At 37.6% G+C, this 15936-nt stretch overlaps 1 protein-coding gene across 1 annotated transcript in view; it reads left to right on the forward strand.

Annotated features, from left to right (window-relative positions):
• Positions 1 to 4599, forward strand: part of Tmem41b (transmembrane protein 41B) — a 29288-nt gene extending 24689 nt beyond the window's left edge. The window contains exon 7 of the mRNA XM_077797550.1: positions 2206 to 4599. Coding sequence (XP_077653676.1) covers positions 2206 to 2375 — 170 coding nt within the window. The 3' untranslated portion in view covers positions 2376 to 4599. The remainder of the gene's footprint in view (positions 1 to 2205) is intronic.
• Positions 4600 to 15936: the final 11337 nt, after the last annotated feature.

Genomic DNA, 15936 nt, shown 5'->3' on the forward strand with positions numbered 1-15936 from the left:
AAAGCTTAATACTAATGAAATTAGACCTTTTTGAAGAAACAATAAAAATTTTTGTGTGTGCTAGGGGATTGTCAAAGTCAATTTTTTATTGCTACTTTTTCTTTTTGTTTTAGATTTTGGGAATTGCTACTTTTTAAATATATATATTAGTTGTAGATAAACACAATACTATTATTTTATTTGTTTGTTTATTTTTTATGTGGTGCTGAGGATCAAACCCAGGGCCTCAAAGGTACTAGGCAAGCACTCTACCAGTGAGCCACAACCCCAGCCCTTATTGCTACTTTTTGTTTAACTTAATTTTGTTTTTTGATCTGGAGGATTGAACCCAGGTCCTTGCTCATACTAGGCAATTCTAACACTGAGCTGCATCCTGTTGCTACTTTTATAAAAAATTCATCAGCAATTGTATCAATATGGGTATCTCATCCCCTTGTTTTACAGATGAAATAGATGAAATAGATAGAAATTTTAGTTTGTTTTATTATTATTATTTTTTTAAATAACATGGACACAATACCTTTATTTATTTGTGGTGTTGGGGATCAAACTAAGCTAAGTTCCTTATGTACTCTTGCATAACCTGCTCTTTCTACCAGTGTTTTGGATATCTTTACATTTCAATATGTTTATGTTTCTTAATTAGTTATATTTAATTTATTCAATTTTATTTTGTTTTCTTTTAATACTGGGGATCAAACCAAGGACCTTGCACATACTAGACAAGTGCTATACTGCTGAGCTGCACCCCCAGTCCTCAACCTTATCTTTGAAGGTTTAGATAATTTTCAGATTTTTATTATAAGGCATCATTCTTTAAAACTTGATTTTTGCTCATGTACATTAATATTCCTACATTTGAAATTGCTAGATCAGATCACATTCTTTTTTATGTGTGGTACTGGGATTTGAACCTAGAGCTTTATTTTATTATTTATTGGTGGTACTAGGGATTGAACCCAGGGCCTTGTGCATGTGAGGCAAGCACTCTACCAAATGAGCTATATCCCCAGCCCAGAGCTTTATTTTATTTTGAGACAGTCTCACTAAGTGGCCCAACTGGCTATGAGTTTGTGATCTTCCTACCTCAGCCTTTAAGCAGCCGTACCACCAGGTCTGGCTTCCTTGTTTTTTTCCTTAAACTATTGATAAAAGCTGTGAAACTCTTCTTGATTTTTGTTGTTCATTATACTTAAGAGGTAATTTTTGAAAAAAAAAAAAAAAGGTAATTTTTGAAAGATTATTATTATTTTTTTTTTAGAGAGAGAGAGAGGGAGGAGAGAGAATTTTTTTTTTTTTTTTTTTAAAAGAGAGAGTGAGAGAGGGGGACAGAGAGAGAGAGAGAATTTTAACATTTATTTTTAGTTATCCGCGGACACAACATCTTTGTTTGTATGTGGTGCTGAGGATCGAACCTGGGCCGCACGCATGCCAGGCGAGCGCACTACTGCTTGAGCCACATCCCCAGCCCCCCTTTTTTTTTTAAATATTTTTTAGTTGTTGATGGACCTTTATTTTATTTATTTGTATGTGGTGCCGAGAATCGAACCCAGTGCCTCTTGCATGCTAGGCAAGCGAGTTACCACTGAGCCACAACCCCAGTCCCAAGATTAATTCTTTATGTAGGAATAAACTTGAGGATTTCTGGATTCTTTTTTTTTTTTTTTTTTTATAATCAGGGACTGAACTCAGGGGCACTCAGCCACTGAGTTACATCCCCAGCCCAATTTTGTATTTTATTAAACACAGGATCTCACTGAGTTGCTTAGTGCCTCCCCGTTGTTGAGGCTGGCTTTGAACTCTGAGATCCTCCTGTCTCAGCCTCCCTAGCTGCTTGGATTATAGGCAAGCGCAACTGTGCCTGGCAGCTATGCTTCATGATTATCTCTCCAAATGGAAATAGCTGTATTCTTATGAGAAATTTTGTGAACACAGAAATTCTTAATTTTAAAAAATGCATGGTTTTTTGGGGCTGGGGATGTGGCTCAAGCGGTAGCGCGCTCGCCTGGCATGCGTGCGACCCGGGTTCGATCCTCAGCACCACATACCAACAAAGATGTTGTGTCTGCCGAGAACTAGAAAATAAATATTAAAAATTCTCTCTCTCTCTCTCACTCTCTCTCTCTCTCTCCCTCCCCCCCACTCTCTCTTTAAAAAAAAAAAATGCATGGTTTTTACTTTTTGCTTTTTTTTATTTTATTTTAGGTGTTGCACCCCCCTCTTTTGTAGCAATTAAAGCAGGAACAACACTGTACCAGCTTACAACTGCAGGGGAAGCTGTTTCCTGGAATTCAGTATTTATTTTGATGATTTTAGCTGTTCTTTCTATTCTGCCAGCCATCTTCCAAAAAAAACTAAAGCAAAAATTTGAGTGAAAAATCATCTGGGTTTGGGTTTGCTTTCATCATCATCATCATCACCATCATTATCATCTCAGGATTAGCAGGTGCATCCATTTATGTTTTTAAATCACCTCTTCAGTAATTGAAACGAGGAATTTGTAAAATAATATTTCCTATCAGACATAAAATAAATGCATATTAATGCATATAAGTGTCAAGGTAAAAGAGGAAAGTAAAAATGGAAATTGATATACTATGAAAAGTACTGTCATCAATAGTTATTATACACATAAATTATTGTACCAAGGGTACCTATAGGTAGATACTATAATAATAGCATGGTAGGAATTCTTGGTATAACTGATTCATTCAAGTTAATATTTTTCTCATATCTAATGACTAAAATAGATAGTGGTGCAATTCTTGGTAATATTAGCCTTCTTTCAGAGCTTAAGCTGTATAACTAAAGTTTCAAAGAGATTTGTTTTTTCTCTTTTTGCCTTTGATGTAATGAATTTGTTTAAAGGTTATATCCTCATAGACCACTGAATATAGAAAGGATATCAAGTTACCTATTTTGTTAATATTATTTTTATTTCTCTTATAGACTTTTATCATGGATTAGTCTGGTAATTTAGATTCTGGCCAGTCTATTTTCATCCTTTTTTCTACCTTTTACAATGTTTGCACCGTCATATAAAAAATGAGAATTACATGATAACTATCATTGGAGTTGATAATTTATATTCAGATAATATTTTGTTACAGTGTCTCTTTAATATCTCTGAAGCTTATAGTTTTTAGACATTAGAATAATTATTTTATATTTTGAAACAAACAATGGCAGCATGGCACTAGTGGTTAAATGTAGTTTATTTGTTCTAATGACTGTAAAATTTACCTCATTTATTTATTAGTCTGGTCATTAGTTATTATGTAATTATCCCTTTTATGCATGATATACCTAGAAGAATGCCTTGTTTTCCTGTGATGGCTTTTTTTGTTTGGGACTGTTTTTGATTAATGCAGTTTCCCAATTTAGAGTTTTTACTTTTCTAACTCAAAAAAGTAACTTCTCATGTGGTAACTATTGTACTTAAATAGTTCTGGAAAAACTAAACCACTTTTTGCTGCTTGATTAATGGTAATGCCCTTGGTTCCTTGTATCCAGGACACAGCCATTCTAAAGTACTGTGTCAGTTTTAGCTTCATCCCAAGACTGTCATTATGTTGAAAAGTGTTTTAGCTGTGTTAAAAATCCTTTTATGTTTTCATTGTGAGAAGATAAGATCATCCTTAAAGCCTGTTTCTACTACATGATGTGGACTGATTTATTTTTTTCTATCACAGTATTAACAAATGGATTTATTGTAAATACAAAGAAAATATATTGGTTAATATAGTAAGTCTTATGTCACTTGGTCTTTTGTGCAGAATTATTTATTGTTATTTCTAGCAATGTTTTCTTTCTTATTGACCAGAGTCTGAATGATAAACTTTTGTTATTTTTACAAATGAATTAAAACATAGCCTTTTGGGACAAAGTTCACTAAATATTACCATATAAAATGTAATTGAGCAAATTTTTATCAGACTTTTAAAAATAAAAGTAAGAGCTTAGACTCGGGAGAAGCCCATTTACTCTGGTATGTGCACATTGTACTTACTCTATTATCAGAGTGTTTTCTCCATGTTTATTATATACCCTTTCGCTTTGCTATTTATTTTTCCTGTTAGAAAACTATAGCTGTCAATTTAGATGGTGGTATATTTTCTTCTCCTAAGAGAATTGCCAGTTTTTCTAGATTTCCTCATCAGAGACTTTATCAGGCTAAACCCCAAATATACTTGGTGGCCTGTATTCATGGAGTCACAGACTTGGCCTAAGTCCAAATGTAAATTCAAGCTTCAGCCATCTACCCCAACACTTTTTTTTTTTTTTTTTTTTTTGGTGCTGGGGTTTGAACTCAGGACCTTGCACATGCTAAGCATGTACTTTTACCATTGAGCCATAACCCCAGCCCCTTTGGTCACATCTGAAAGACCATTATGTAGTAGTGGCCACAAGAGAGCAAGCGTCTGCAATGGAAGGTGAGTGAGTTAAATAAATAGAAAGTTGACACACTAAGACACTAAGGCTATTCTCTTCTTAATTAATGGTCTCTCTCTCTAGAGCTCTGTTACTTTGAGTGTAATATATCTAAGATACTTAATAAATGCAAACTAAAATGTAATAATAATAATAAAATAAATTGTACTGGAGAAACTTAAATGTCATCCTCGGGATTTATTTTATGGAAGTACTTATATTTAAAACAACTTCAGGGGCTGGGACTGTGGCTCAGTGGTAGAGCACTTGCCTAGCATGTGTGAGGCCCTAGGTTCATACCTCAGCACCACATAAAATAAATAAATAAATGTTTTAAAAAATAAAAACAACTTCATTCGAATAGAAATATATTCTCTTGAAGTTACTGATGTTTTTGGCCTGGGGATTGAATCCAGGGTGCTATTTTGCTAAGCTATATCCCCAGTCCTTTTTATTTTTTATTTTGAGATGGGGTCTTGCTAAGCTGCTGAGGCTGGCCTCAAATTTGTAGTTGTCTGCCTCAACCTCCCAAGTCTCTTGGATAACATGTATATACCACCATGCCTGCTGATCTCAAATTCTAATGTACATTTTTACCACTAAGAAAAAAAAAAAAAAACTGCAAGACCTTTACTTTTTTTTTTTTCCCCAGTGCTGAGGATCAAACTACAGGGCCTTGCACATGCTAGGCAAACACTCTACTACCAACATACACCCCTAGTTCAACCTTTTAATTTTAAAAGAAACAACTGAGCCAGTCACAGTGATACATGCATAAAGAAAAGAGGTTACCTCTAAGGAGTGAGTGATAAAATGTCCAAAACCTTTAAAAAAAAAAAAAGAGGTTTATTTAGCTCACTGTTTCTGAGGTCCGGGACCCAAGGGGAATCTGGTGATATGCCTCTTGCTAATAGAATCTGGAGGTGACATGGGATGTCACATGTAGAGAGATGAGTATACTTGGATACCTTCTGGTCTCTCTCTTACAAAGCCATTAGTATTCCATCTTCTACCCTGATGACCCTATCCTAATCACTTCCCAAAGGCCTCACCTCTAAACACCATAGTTGGATTAAGTTTCTTAATATCTCACAGTGGGAATTAAATTTAAGACATGAATCCTTGAGGACACACTGTTTTGTATTTGTGTCGATATCATCTCTTAGTTGTATCATATATGTATCTAGATAAATAGATGCAGATGGGAAGATGTTACCATTGGATTTTTAAATGGATTTTTCTTGTTTCTTAGAACTACAAATAATTCTATTATTATTGACAGATGAAGTTTAACTAGAAACAAAACAGATTACATAAATACCCAATGCAGAAAGTTGGAATAGATTTTAGTAAACTTTGAAAAGTAAAAAGTTAAATTAAAGAGTAGATATTAATGAAATAGCTGGATATGGTGGCACATACCTATAATCCTAGGTACTTTAGAGGCTGAGGCAGGAGGATCACAGAATCCAGGCCAACCTGGGCAATTTAGCAAAACCCTGTCTCAAAAGTTTTAAGCTGGATGTGGTGGCACACACCTATAATCCCAGTGGCTTAGGGGACTGAAACAATATGATTGAAAGTTTGAGACCAGCCTCAACAATTTAGCAAGGCTCTAAACAACTTAGTGAGACACTCAAGATGAGGCAGGAGAATTGCGAGTTCAAAGCCAGTCTCAGCAAAAGCAAGAACCAAGGCAACTCAGTGAGACCCTGCCTCTAAATAAAATACAAAAAAGGACTTGGCGGGCTGGGGATGTGGCTCAAGTGGTAGCGCGCTCGCCTGGCATGCGTGCGGCCCGGGTTCGATCCTCAGCACCACATACCAACAAAGATGTGTCCACCGAGAACTAAAAAATAAATATTAAAAAAAAAAAAAAAAGGACTTGGGGCAGGGAATGACTATGAATGTGGCTCCTGCATTCATTCCCTGGTACCCCCCAAAAAAAATTCCTAGGGGAAAAATACTGAAAGTACACAATGATACAATTAGTATAAGAAAAAAACATGAAGCTTAAATATAACAAAATACATAGTGAAATTGCAAAGGAAATCAGGCACCTCCCCTTCACAAATCCCTAGGCTGATTTTTAATTTCAAAATCTAGTGAAAATAATGCAATAAAAGATAAACTCATTTCACTTATGAATTTTTGGTGCAAAAATCCTAACATAATGTATGTCTACATCCAGGTCTTACAATAAAGAGTTTAGCTCAGCATGGTAGCTCACATCAATAATCCCCAGCAACTCAGGAAGCTGAGGCCAAAGGACCAGCCTCAGCAATTTATCCAGGCCTTAAGCAATTTAGCTAGAGGCTGTCTCAAAATACAAAGAACTGGGAATGTTGCTCAGTGGTAAAGTACTCCTTGATTCAATCCTTAGTATTAAAAAAAAAAATAGGGGTGATTTAATGTCAGAAAAAATATTTTTCAGTGTAATTCATGTTGAGGAAAATAATATTTCTGTAGATTTGGGAAAAGTTAATAGAGTTACACCTATATATGATAAAATTGTACTGTCAGTAAAAAAAGGGTATTTCTTTAATTGATAAATGGTTTGCCAAAAGCCCACAGCAAAAGTGTGTGTGTGTGTGTGTGTGTGTGTGTGTGTGTGTGTAGCGGGGCATCACACACAGATCCTTACACATGGTGGGCATGTACTCTACCCATGCCTGCAAGTTCTTTTTTTTTTTTTTTTTTTCTGATACCAGCAATTGAACCAAGGTGTATTTAACCACTGAGCCACGTTCCTGGCCCTTTTTATTTCAGGGTCTGGCTAAATCAATGAGGCTGGCTTTTAACTTGCAATCCTGCCTTAGCCTCCCCAGTTATTGGGATTGCAGGTGTCTACCATCATAACCAGCTAAATGTCATTCTTTTTTGGGGGGTGGGGGACTACTGGGGTTTGAACTCAGGAGTACTTGCCCACTGAACCAAGCCCCATTTTGTATTTTATTTAGAGTCAGGGTCTCACTGAGTTGCTTAGTGTCTCGCTTTTGCTGAGACTGGCTTTGAACTCAGAATTCTCCTGCCTTGGCTTCCTGAACTGCTGGGATTACAGGCATGCACCACCATGCCTTGCTAAATGTCATTCTTTTTTTTTTTTTTAAAGAGAGAGTGGGAGAGGAGAGAGAGAGAGAGAATTTTTAATATTTATTTTTTTTTTAGTTCTTGGCAGACACAACATCTTTGTTGGTATGTGGTGCTGAGGATTGAACCCGGGCCGCACGCATGCCAGACGAGCGCGCTACCGCCTGAGCCACATTCCCAGCCCCCTAAATGTCATTCTTAATGAAAAACTTTAAATGCATTCTCTCTAGAGTTGGGATCTAAATAAGGGTTCCTGCTATCATGAGATGCCCTGCTCAGTGCTGAAAGGAAAGAGAAATGTGAGGTGTGAAAATTTGAAGAGAAAGAGAAAACTCCCATTATTTGCAGTTGATATAGGACTACTTAAAATATACACATAGACTTGCACAGTAGAATAAACAAACTAAACCAGAATCATGTTTTAGTAGGACCACTGGACATGTTCAAATGGCTCTTCAGTTAATAGGACCCACCATCTTAGAATCTTTGGAATCTTATTCTCATACCACAAGGTGGCCTCTCCCCTCAGGAATCTTTTTTTCTTTGGTACTAGGGATTGAACTCAGGGGCACTTAACCACTGAACCACATCCCCAGACCTATTTTGTATTTTATTTAGAGACGGGTCACTGAGTTGCTTAGCACCTCACTTTTTTGCCAAGGCTGGCTTTGAACTTGGATCCTCCTATCTCAACCTCCCAAGCCACTGGGATTACAAACATGCACTGCTGTGCCTGCCCCAGGAATCTTTTTACAGCTGCTAATGGAATAAAAAGCTTACAATGTGACTGGATTTTATTTACTCTTCTGTCTCTCCCAACTAACCATGAGCTCCTGGAGGACAGGAGCTTGGCTAATGAGAGGGAGGGTTTATGATGTCCCCACCAATTGGTATTTGAGGAAAGGAAGGGTAAAGGGACCAGGAGAGGGGAGGGTGAGTGGGATTACAGATTAAACTATGTGTCTGATAGCTTCAGGGAGAAGTTGGGCCTGGAGCTTTTCTGTTTAGTGGTAAAAATCTGAATCTGAAACCTAATCAAGATTGTGAGCAATGGAATTTCAAGTTTTCTAATTTACATTGACAACATAGAAGTGATGTTAGAATAAGTCATGAATTTGAAATCTAGAAATACAAGTTGGGAAAGTCATGACAGTGATCAATATTGTCAAACTCCAGGTTTGTTCATTTTTTTTACTTTTATGTATTTATATGTGGTGCTGCGAATTGAACCCAGTGCCAAGAGCACTCTACCACTAAGCCACAACCCCAGCCCCAGGTTTGTTTAAAATAAAGATTTAATAAATACATACAAGTTGTGTGTTGTGGTTTTTAAATTGACCAGGCATTTAGCTTAATTTTATCATTACTGGTGGGGGTATAGTAGACGGATAGCCCATTATAATATCTGACATTTTGGAGACGGTTTTGAGCAACTGTATACCAGGTATGTTAGGCAGAAAAGGATTCAACATGGGGATTTTAGGTGTTTACAAAAATCATTAGAAAGATTGGAGTAATAGGCTTTATGCTGAAGATTAAAACATGACTTGTAAAAACTCCAGACTACCAGTAACTGTGTTCAAGAACTCCCCACTGTAGCTGTGATTCAGGGCTCAGAAGGACAGGATCTAAACTATCATAGCAACCATTGATGCCCTGGAAGAGTGAAGGCTTACTGCCTTGGCCACTGCAATATTCTTGTCATATCTTCAACAAAATTGGAGATGGATATTGGTATCTCTGCAACCCTATCTGCCTAAGGAATGTTGCCTAAAGTAGCAGGGAATTTCCTGTTTCTTGTTTTTCCATTCAAATCTCTTGAAAGTACTTCTAATTGTGGAACCTACTTTGTATGTTTATAAGTTTCCAGCCTATGCAATTAGAAAGTACTTCTAATTGTGGAACCTACTTTGTATGTTTATAAGTTTCCAGCCTATGCAATGCAGTACAGAATAATTGGGTCCAGATATATAATGTATAGGGCCAATGCACAATGAAGGTGCCCAGAGTCCATATTTGAGAAACAAGAAAAAAAAATAGTGCCATTAAAGTTACTAAGAGATAGTGTGATATGGTGGTGCATGCCAGTAATACCAGCAATTTAGCAAGGCCTGGAGATGTGATTCAGTGGTTAAGCACCCTGGGTTCAATCCCTGGTACCAAAAAAAAAAAAAAAAGATACTAAAAGATAAACATTTTTTTCTTTCATCCAATCTCCTTTAAAAAAAAAAAAATTTCAGAGGGTGGGTACTGGGGATTAAACTCAATAGCACTCAATCAGCCACTGAGCCACATCCCCAGTCCAATTTTGTATGGAACCTCACTTTTGCTGAGGCTGGCTTTGAACTCACAATCCTCCTGCCTCTGCCAACCAAGCCGCTGGGATTACAGATATGTGTCACTGTGCCTGGCCTCATCCAGTCTCCCTCTTGACTTGTCATGTATTTTTATTTTCTACTTAATGTTCTAAGAAAAATTAAGATTTTACATAATTACTTGAATTTTACTTTTTATATTTTACAAAGCTATCTTTTTAAAAACAAATATTTTTTAGTTATAGGTAGACACAATATATTTCATTTTTATGTGGTGCTGAGGATCGAACCCAGTGCCCCACACATAGTAGGCGAGTGCTCTACCTCTGAGCCACAACCCCAGCCCCAAAGCCACATTTAAATATGAGTATTTAATTACATTGTGGAATTGCTGAAATTACACAATTCTATTTTGTAGCTTTTACATATTCTTAACTAGAATAGTGGAAATGCTGAAAAATGTAACTCCAAGTGTTGATTAAACCCAGAGCCTCACACTTGGTAAACAAAAATACTCTACCACAGAGTTAGAATCCCAGTCTTTTTTTTTTTTTTAAAGATGAACACAATATCTTTATTTATTTTATTTATTTATTTTTATGTGGTGCTGAGGATGGAACCCAGTGCCTCACATGTGCAAGGCAAGTGTGCTATTGCTGTGCTATAACCACAGCCCCCCCGTTCCCAGTCCTTTTTATCTTGAGACAAGATCTTGCTGAATTGCCCTGGCTAGTTTGCAGCTTGTGATTCTCTTGCCTCAACCTCCTGAGTTTTTGGGATTACAGGCATGTGCCACCGTACCAGACTTTATTTCACTTCTCTATATGTACATGTTCTACCAACACCCTATACCTTTAACTTAATGATGAATAAAGAAGTACTAGGGGCTGGGGTTGTGGCTCAGCAGTAGAGCGCTCGCCTAGCATGTGTGAGTCCCTAGGTTCGATCCTTGGCACCACATAAAAATAAATAAAATTAAAGTAATGTGTCCAACTACAACTAAAAAATATTTTTTTAAAAAAGTACTAAAAGGAAAAGGCTGTCCCATTTTTCTGTTTCCTGTATTTTTAGCAAATGATTCATTAATAGAGGAAGTCATGCAAATAAAAATGTGATAGCTCAGCATGGTGGCACATGCCTGTAATTCTAGACTGAGATCAAAAGTTTGAGGCCAACCTCAGCCAGAGAGGGCCTAGCAACTTGGTGAGACCCTGTCTCAAAATAAAAGGGGCGGGATTGTGGCTCAGTGGTAGAGTGCTCCCCTAGCATGGACAGGACCCAGGTTCGATCCTCAGCACCACATAAAAATGAAGGCATTGTGTTGTGTCCATCTACACCTAAAAAATAAATATTAAAAAAAATAAAAGGTAAAAAGGGCTGGGGGGCTGGGCATAGTCACATGCCTGTAATCCCAGTGGCTGAGGCAGGAGGATCACAAATTCAAAAGGGCTGGATAAAGTGCCCCTGTGTTCAATCTCCCCAGTACAAAAAAAAAAAAAAAAAAGAAAAGTAAAGTGATAGAACACTATTGCCTTCTTGATGTTGTAAGTGCTAGTTTGAATGGATCAAACCCATGGCCCACATTCTAGGCAGTCTCTCTATCACTGAGCTATACCCCCAGCTCCCAAAAGTAAAGCATTCCTTGAGAATGTCTTGAGTCCCAGCTGATGCAGTTGTAGACATAGACAACTTGTCCTGGCTTTGTCTCTCTGAGGTCCCATTTATCACATGCACTGGAATTCTCTGCTCATGTGGGATTGCAAACATAAGAGAATGGAGGCAATAAGGAACAGTGGACATGCATAGCTCATAGACCTTCAGTTGTGTACATGATCCTTTGTCCCACCAGACGTCACTTAGAAAACAAATTCAAAAATAAGATTATTTAAAAATTCAGGACAGCAACAACAGAGCATTAAAGCAAGTGTGGCTCTTCTGAGCATAGGGCATGTGCACAAGTGGAATGACAACCAAGACAGTTCTGGACACAAAAGAAGGAGGAACATATGATATGTTGACCATATCCAGTAGAGACTGCTTGTAAACATAAGTGAGAGAGAAAGATATAGAGGCACTGAGGAAGTCATGTGATGAAAGAGCACATCAGATGCTGACTTTCTAGTCCTGCAAGTCCCATGTCCTGCAGTTAACCAGCCCCGAACTGGGCAATATAAAGATGTGCAACTGCATTGTTAGATCATGGTGGCTTTCAGTGAACTAGAAAATTATGCTCCTTTCTTCAGATACTTTACTGCCATCTGTTGGAAAACTGTCATAATAACCATATAAACTAATAATGACAACATTGAGTGTTAGCAGCAATCCTTCCTGTTATCCTCAGAGTACCCAGGGCCAGAGGCATGAATGCTCATAACTAGAATCCTGAGCTTAGCAACTTAGCAGTGTGTGGCAGGCGGGATCCCCACCACACCCCTAACTTCCAGCCATAGAGGTAGTGAGTTGAATATCAGAACTAGTGATTCCTTACTTTATATTGTTTTAATCCTAGCACCCCATGAAGATTGTTGTGCTGGGGTCTTTATGGCCACTTCCAACATTTGACAAGGCCTGCTGTGTGGAATAATTTTTTTGTATCTAGGAGAAGATTAAAAGGGCCAACAACAATAAAGTCTATTTTTGCTTTTGACTGGAATTATAGTAACTCTGCAGTCCACATATCTTATGCTAATTAAAAGTTTTGAGCATTAGATAATGCATAATTTAGTAATAAATATAAGAAAACTGACTATAAATTTAGTTTATTTTCAGAGACAACATCTTTCTTATAGGGTACCTGGGGTGGGAAGGCAATAAGATGACTTTCAAAGATGCAGATAGTGGTAGAAACTACTTCTTATATTCAGGCCCTTCTTCACGGAGGTTTTAGGTCAAAGATTTAAGAGACAGGGTCTTGCCCAATGTCACATCATCTGAATAAACTGCAAAGTTAGGATCCTAACTCAGGCTTCCTGGCTTCTGAGCCAGAAACTTTCTCATCTTCCAAGGGTAGGCAGCTGCTTCTCTCTTCCTCCTTCTTCCTCTTGAACTTTTATGAACCTTTATTCAGACTCATAGGAAGAAAAGATATTAACATTGCCAAAAGATAGTCAAATGTATGATATGTCAAGATCATTGTATTGTCATGAGCAACTAATAAAAAAATAAAAATATTAAAAAAAACATTGCCAAAAGATGATTGTACATTGTGAATATCTCGTATTTAATCACTATAAATAGGGGTGGTGGAACATGCCTATAAGCCTAGTGACTCAAGAGACTGAGAGGGAGGATTGCAAGTTTAAGGCCAGCCTTAGCAATTTAGTGAGACCCTGTCTCAAAAGATAAAAAGGGTTGGGGATGTGCATCCCTGGGTTCAAACCCCAATACCCAAACAAACAAAAAAATTCAAGTATATTAATTCTTTCATAAGAGCCACCATTTCTAGTAACCCAGTTAATTCTTGAAATGTTAAAAGTCTAGTTGGTTGTGTCTACAGGTGTAATCCCAGCAGCACACACCTGTAATTTAGCATCTTGGGAGGCTGAGGCAGGAGGGTCACCAGTTCAAAGCCAGACTCAGCAACTTAGGGAGGCCCCAAGCAACTCCATGAGACTCTGTCTCTAAATAAAATACAAAAAAGAGCTGGGGATGTGGCTTAGTGGTTAAGTGACTCTGAGTTTAATCCCCAGTACCAAAAATAAAGAAAGACTCTTCTGCTACTTAATTCTTTAAAATTCATTATTATAAATTTAATCATTTGTTAATTAAATATCTTTCTCCATATAACAATTATTGTATGTATTTTCTGTTATATCAAAGGCATATTGATGCAATCTAGAAAACTGATACTATAGTTTTATATGTTTTACTTTTACAGTCAACATGAAAAAGTACTAAAATATTCAATTATCAGTTGCATTTCTTCACCATTTATGAAGGTATCATTTGTATACAGTAAAATTTACCATTTTTAGTGTACAGTTCTTGTGATTTTCGGCAAACAAACAATTGTGTGACCACCACCACAATGAAGATGTACAACAATTTCATCACTTCCCCAAATCCTTGTGAGCTCAGCTACAACTAAATATATCTTCCTTTGGGGATCTGATCCAAGGGCCTTGCAATTCCCCTCACTAGACCATCAGCCTTTCTCAGGAAGCTCTTGGCCCCAGGCTGATGGGAATAAGGAGGCCTCTGTGTTCACAGTCTAAGGGAGAAGGCTGGGGGTAGCACATATAAGGCCATCTGTCCAGACTCTGAAGGCTCTCAATCGAGGGGGGCACAGAGAGGAGGAGAGAGGGGCTGTGGGATGCACCAGCTGAGTCATTCCTGGTCTTGGAAACCCAAAGGTACTACTTTGCTTCCTGTGTTTGACCACCCCACCTTGCCTCAGCTTCCTTAGATAAAAGGACAAGCACACACACTTACTTATATCAATATTTATGCTTGCAAATACACAATCATACATCTGATATATATAATTATGTACATACACAATCACCCCTATATACAATTGCTCACCCACATATAGAAATAGATGTAAATATAGATACGTACTTGCATATGTTCTCACAGTACTTTTGGGAAGGTTGCATCCCTTGGGGACATTATCAGCAATGAACTCCTCTTGCTTAATTTTATACTTCCTTGCGCATGGGGAAGCCTGAGGCCAACTCTTCTCTGGGGCTTTTATGTTGCTGATTCTAAATTACTGGTGGTACTTGCCTCCCAGAGACAGTTCCACACACTATGGAAGAAGAAACATGATTTATTTTTTGATGAACTACAGGCCAACTCCACTACACCTTTTACTATCTCCTACCATTCCTCCCAATCCTAACCCTCTCCAGCCTCCTTATTGCTCCATGAACACTCTGGGCCTGCTCTGCCTCATACCCTTTCCTGGAATTCCCCTCAGATGTTCACTTGCTCTCTCATGTCCTTTATGCTAAAATGGGTACTCTGGATTGCCACTTATTAACAAAAATATATTATGTTCTAGATATTTAAAATTCTCCTTTTCATTAATTTAAAATTAATTTATGAATCTTCAGTGTAATCTGCTGAGTGGTAAGAATGACTAATCTCATTTCAGAGAGATTAATGATATGTCTTAGTTTACATAGGTATTAAAAATGGGAGTGGGGATTGAAATATTAAATCATAAGAGCATCCAGTTCTGTTTTTCTTCTGGCTCTCTAACAAGTAATCACTCTGCCAAACATATTTCCTGTTGGAAAGGAGATCACTTTACAGTTGAGTATTCTGGGCCTCTGAGCAGTTACATTTCCCAGAGCAAATTAATACAGTCATACTTCTGTTTTTACTTGTGTTTTATGAGTTGAGTTAGTATAATAGGTCTTCTAGCACTTGGTTACTCAGGACACAGTGGATAAAAGGTTTCTGGACTTTTAAACTAGGGCATTTGTTTCTTTTTCAGGTCTTCTCCACATCACCCCCAGAGTGATCATTCTAAGATGTGGGTCAGATCTTTTCAGTTGTTGGCTTAAATTCCTTTAATTTATCCCATCTGCACACCTGATAAGATAAAGTCTTTAGCCTGGCATTTGAAGTCTTTCTTGCCCTGGCCTCCCTCCCTTGTTTCATCCCTTTTTATTTTAATGAATTACTTGCTGTTGTGTAAACAAACCATTTTATCTGTCATTCCCTGATGTTACACATGGTGCATTAAACATTTTCTCCCTCCCCACTTTTTAAAAAATTTTTTTAGTATTTTTTTTTTAAATTTTTTAACATTTATTTTTCAGTTATCGGCAGACACAACATCTTTGTTGGTATGTGGTGCTGAGGATGGAACCCGGGCCGCACGCACGCCAGGCGAGCGCGCTACCGCTTGAGCCACATCCCCAGCCCCTTAGTATTTTTTTAAAAATTGTTTACCAGAGAAAGTTCATGTTCCAGATCTCAGGTTAGAGATTCTTGTTCACAAAATCTGATCTCAGGTTGGAGTATATACATCCTCTTTGGAATCCTTCCCTGACCTTGCACCAACTCAGAGGGATGCCTCCTTTCTACTTTGCTCTCACTAGTTAGCTCTCTAATCCCCCTCCATTGTCTCTATGTCCCCAGCATGCAG

This window comes from Urocitellus parryii, chromosome 4 (genome assembly GCF_045843805.1).
Source record: "Urocitellus parryii isolate mUroPar1 chromosome 4, mUroPar1.hap1, whole genome shotgun sequence".
NCBI classification, from domain to species: Eukaryota; Metazoa; Chordata; class Mammalia; order Rodentia; family Sciuridae; genus Urocitellus; species Urocitellus parryii.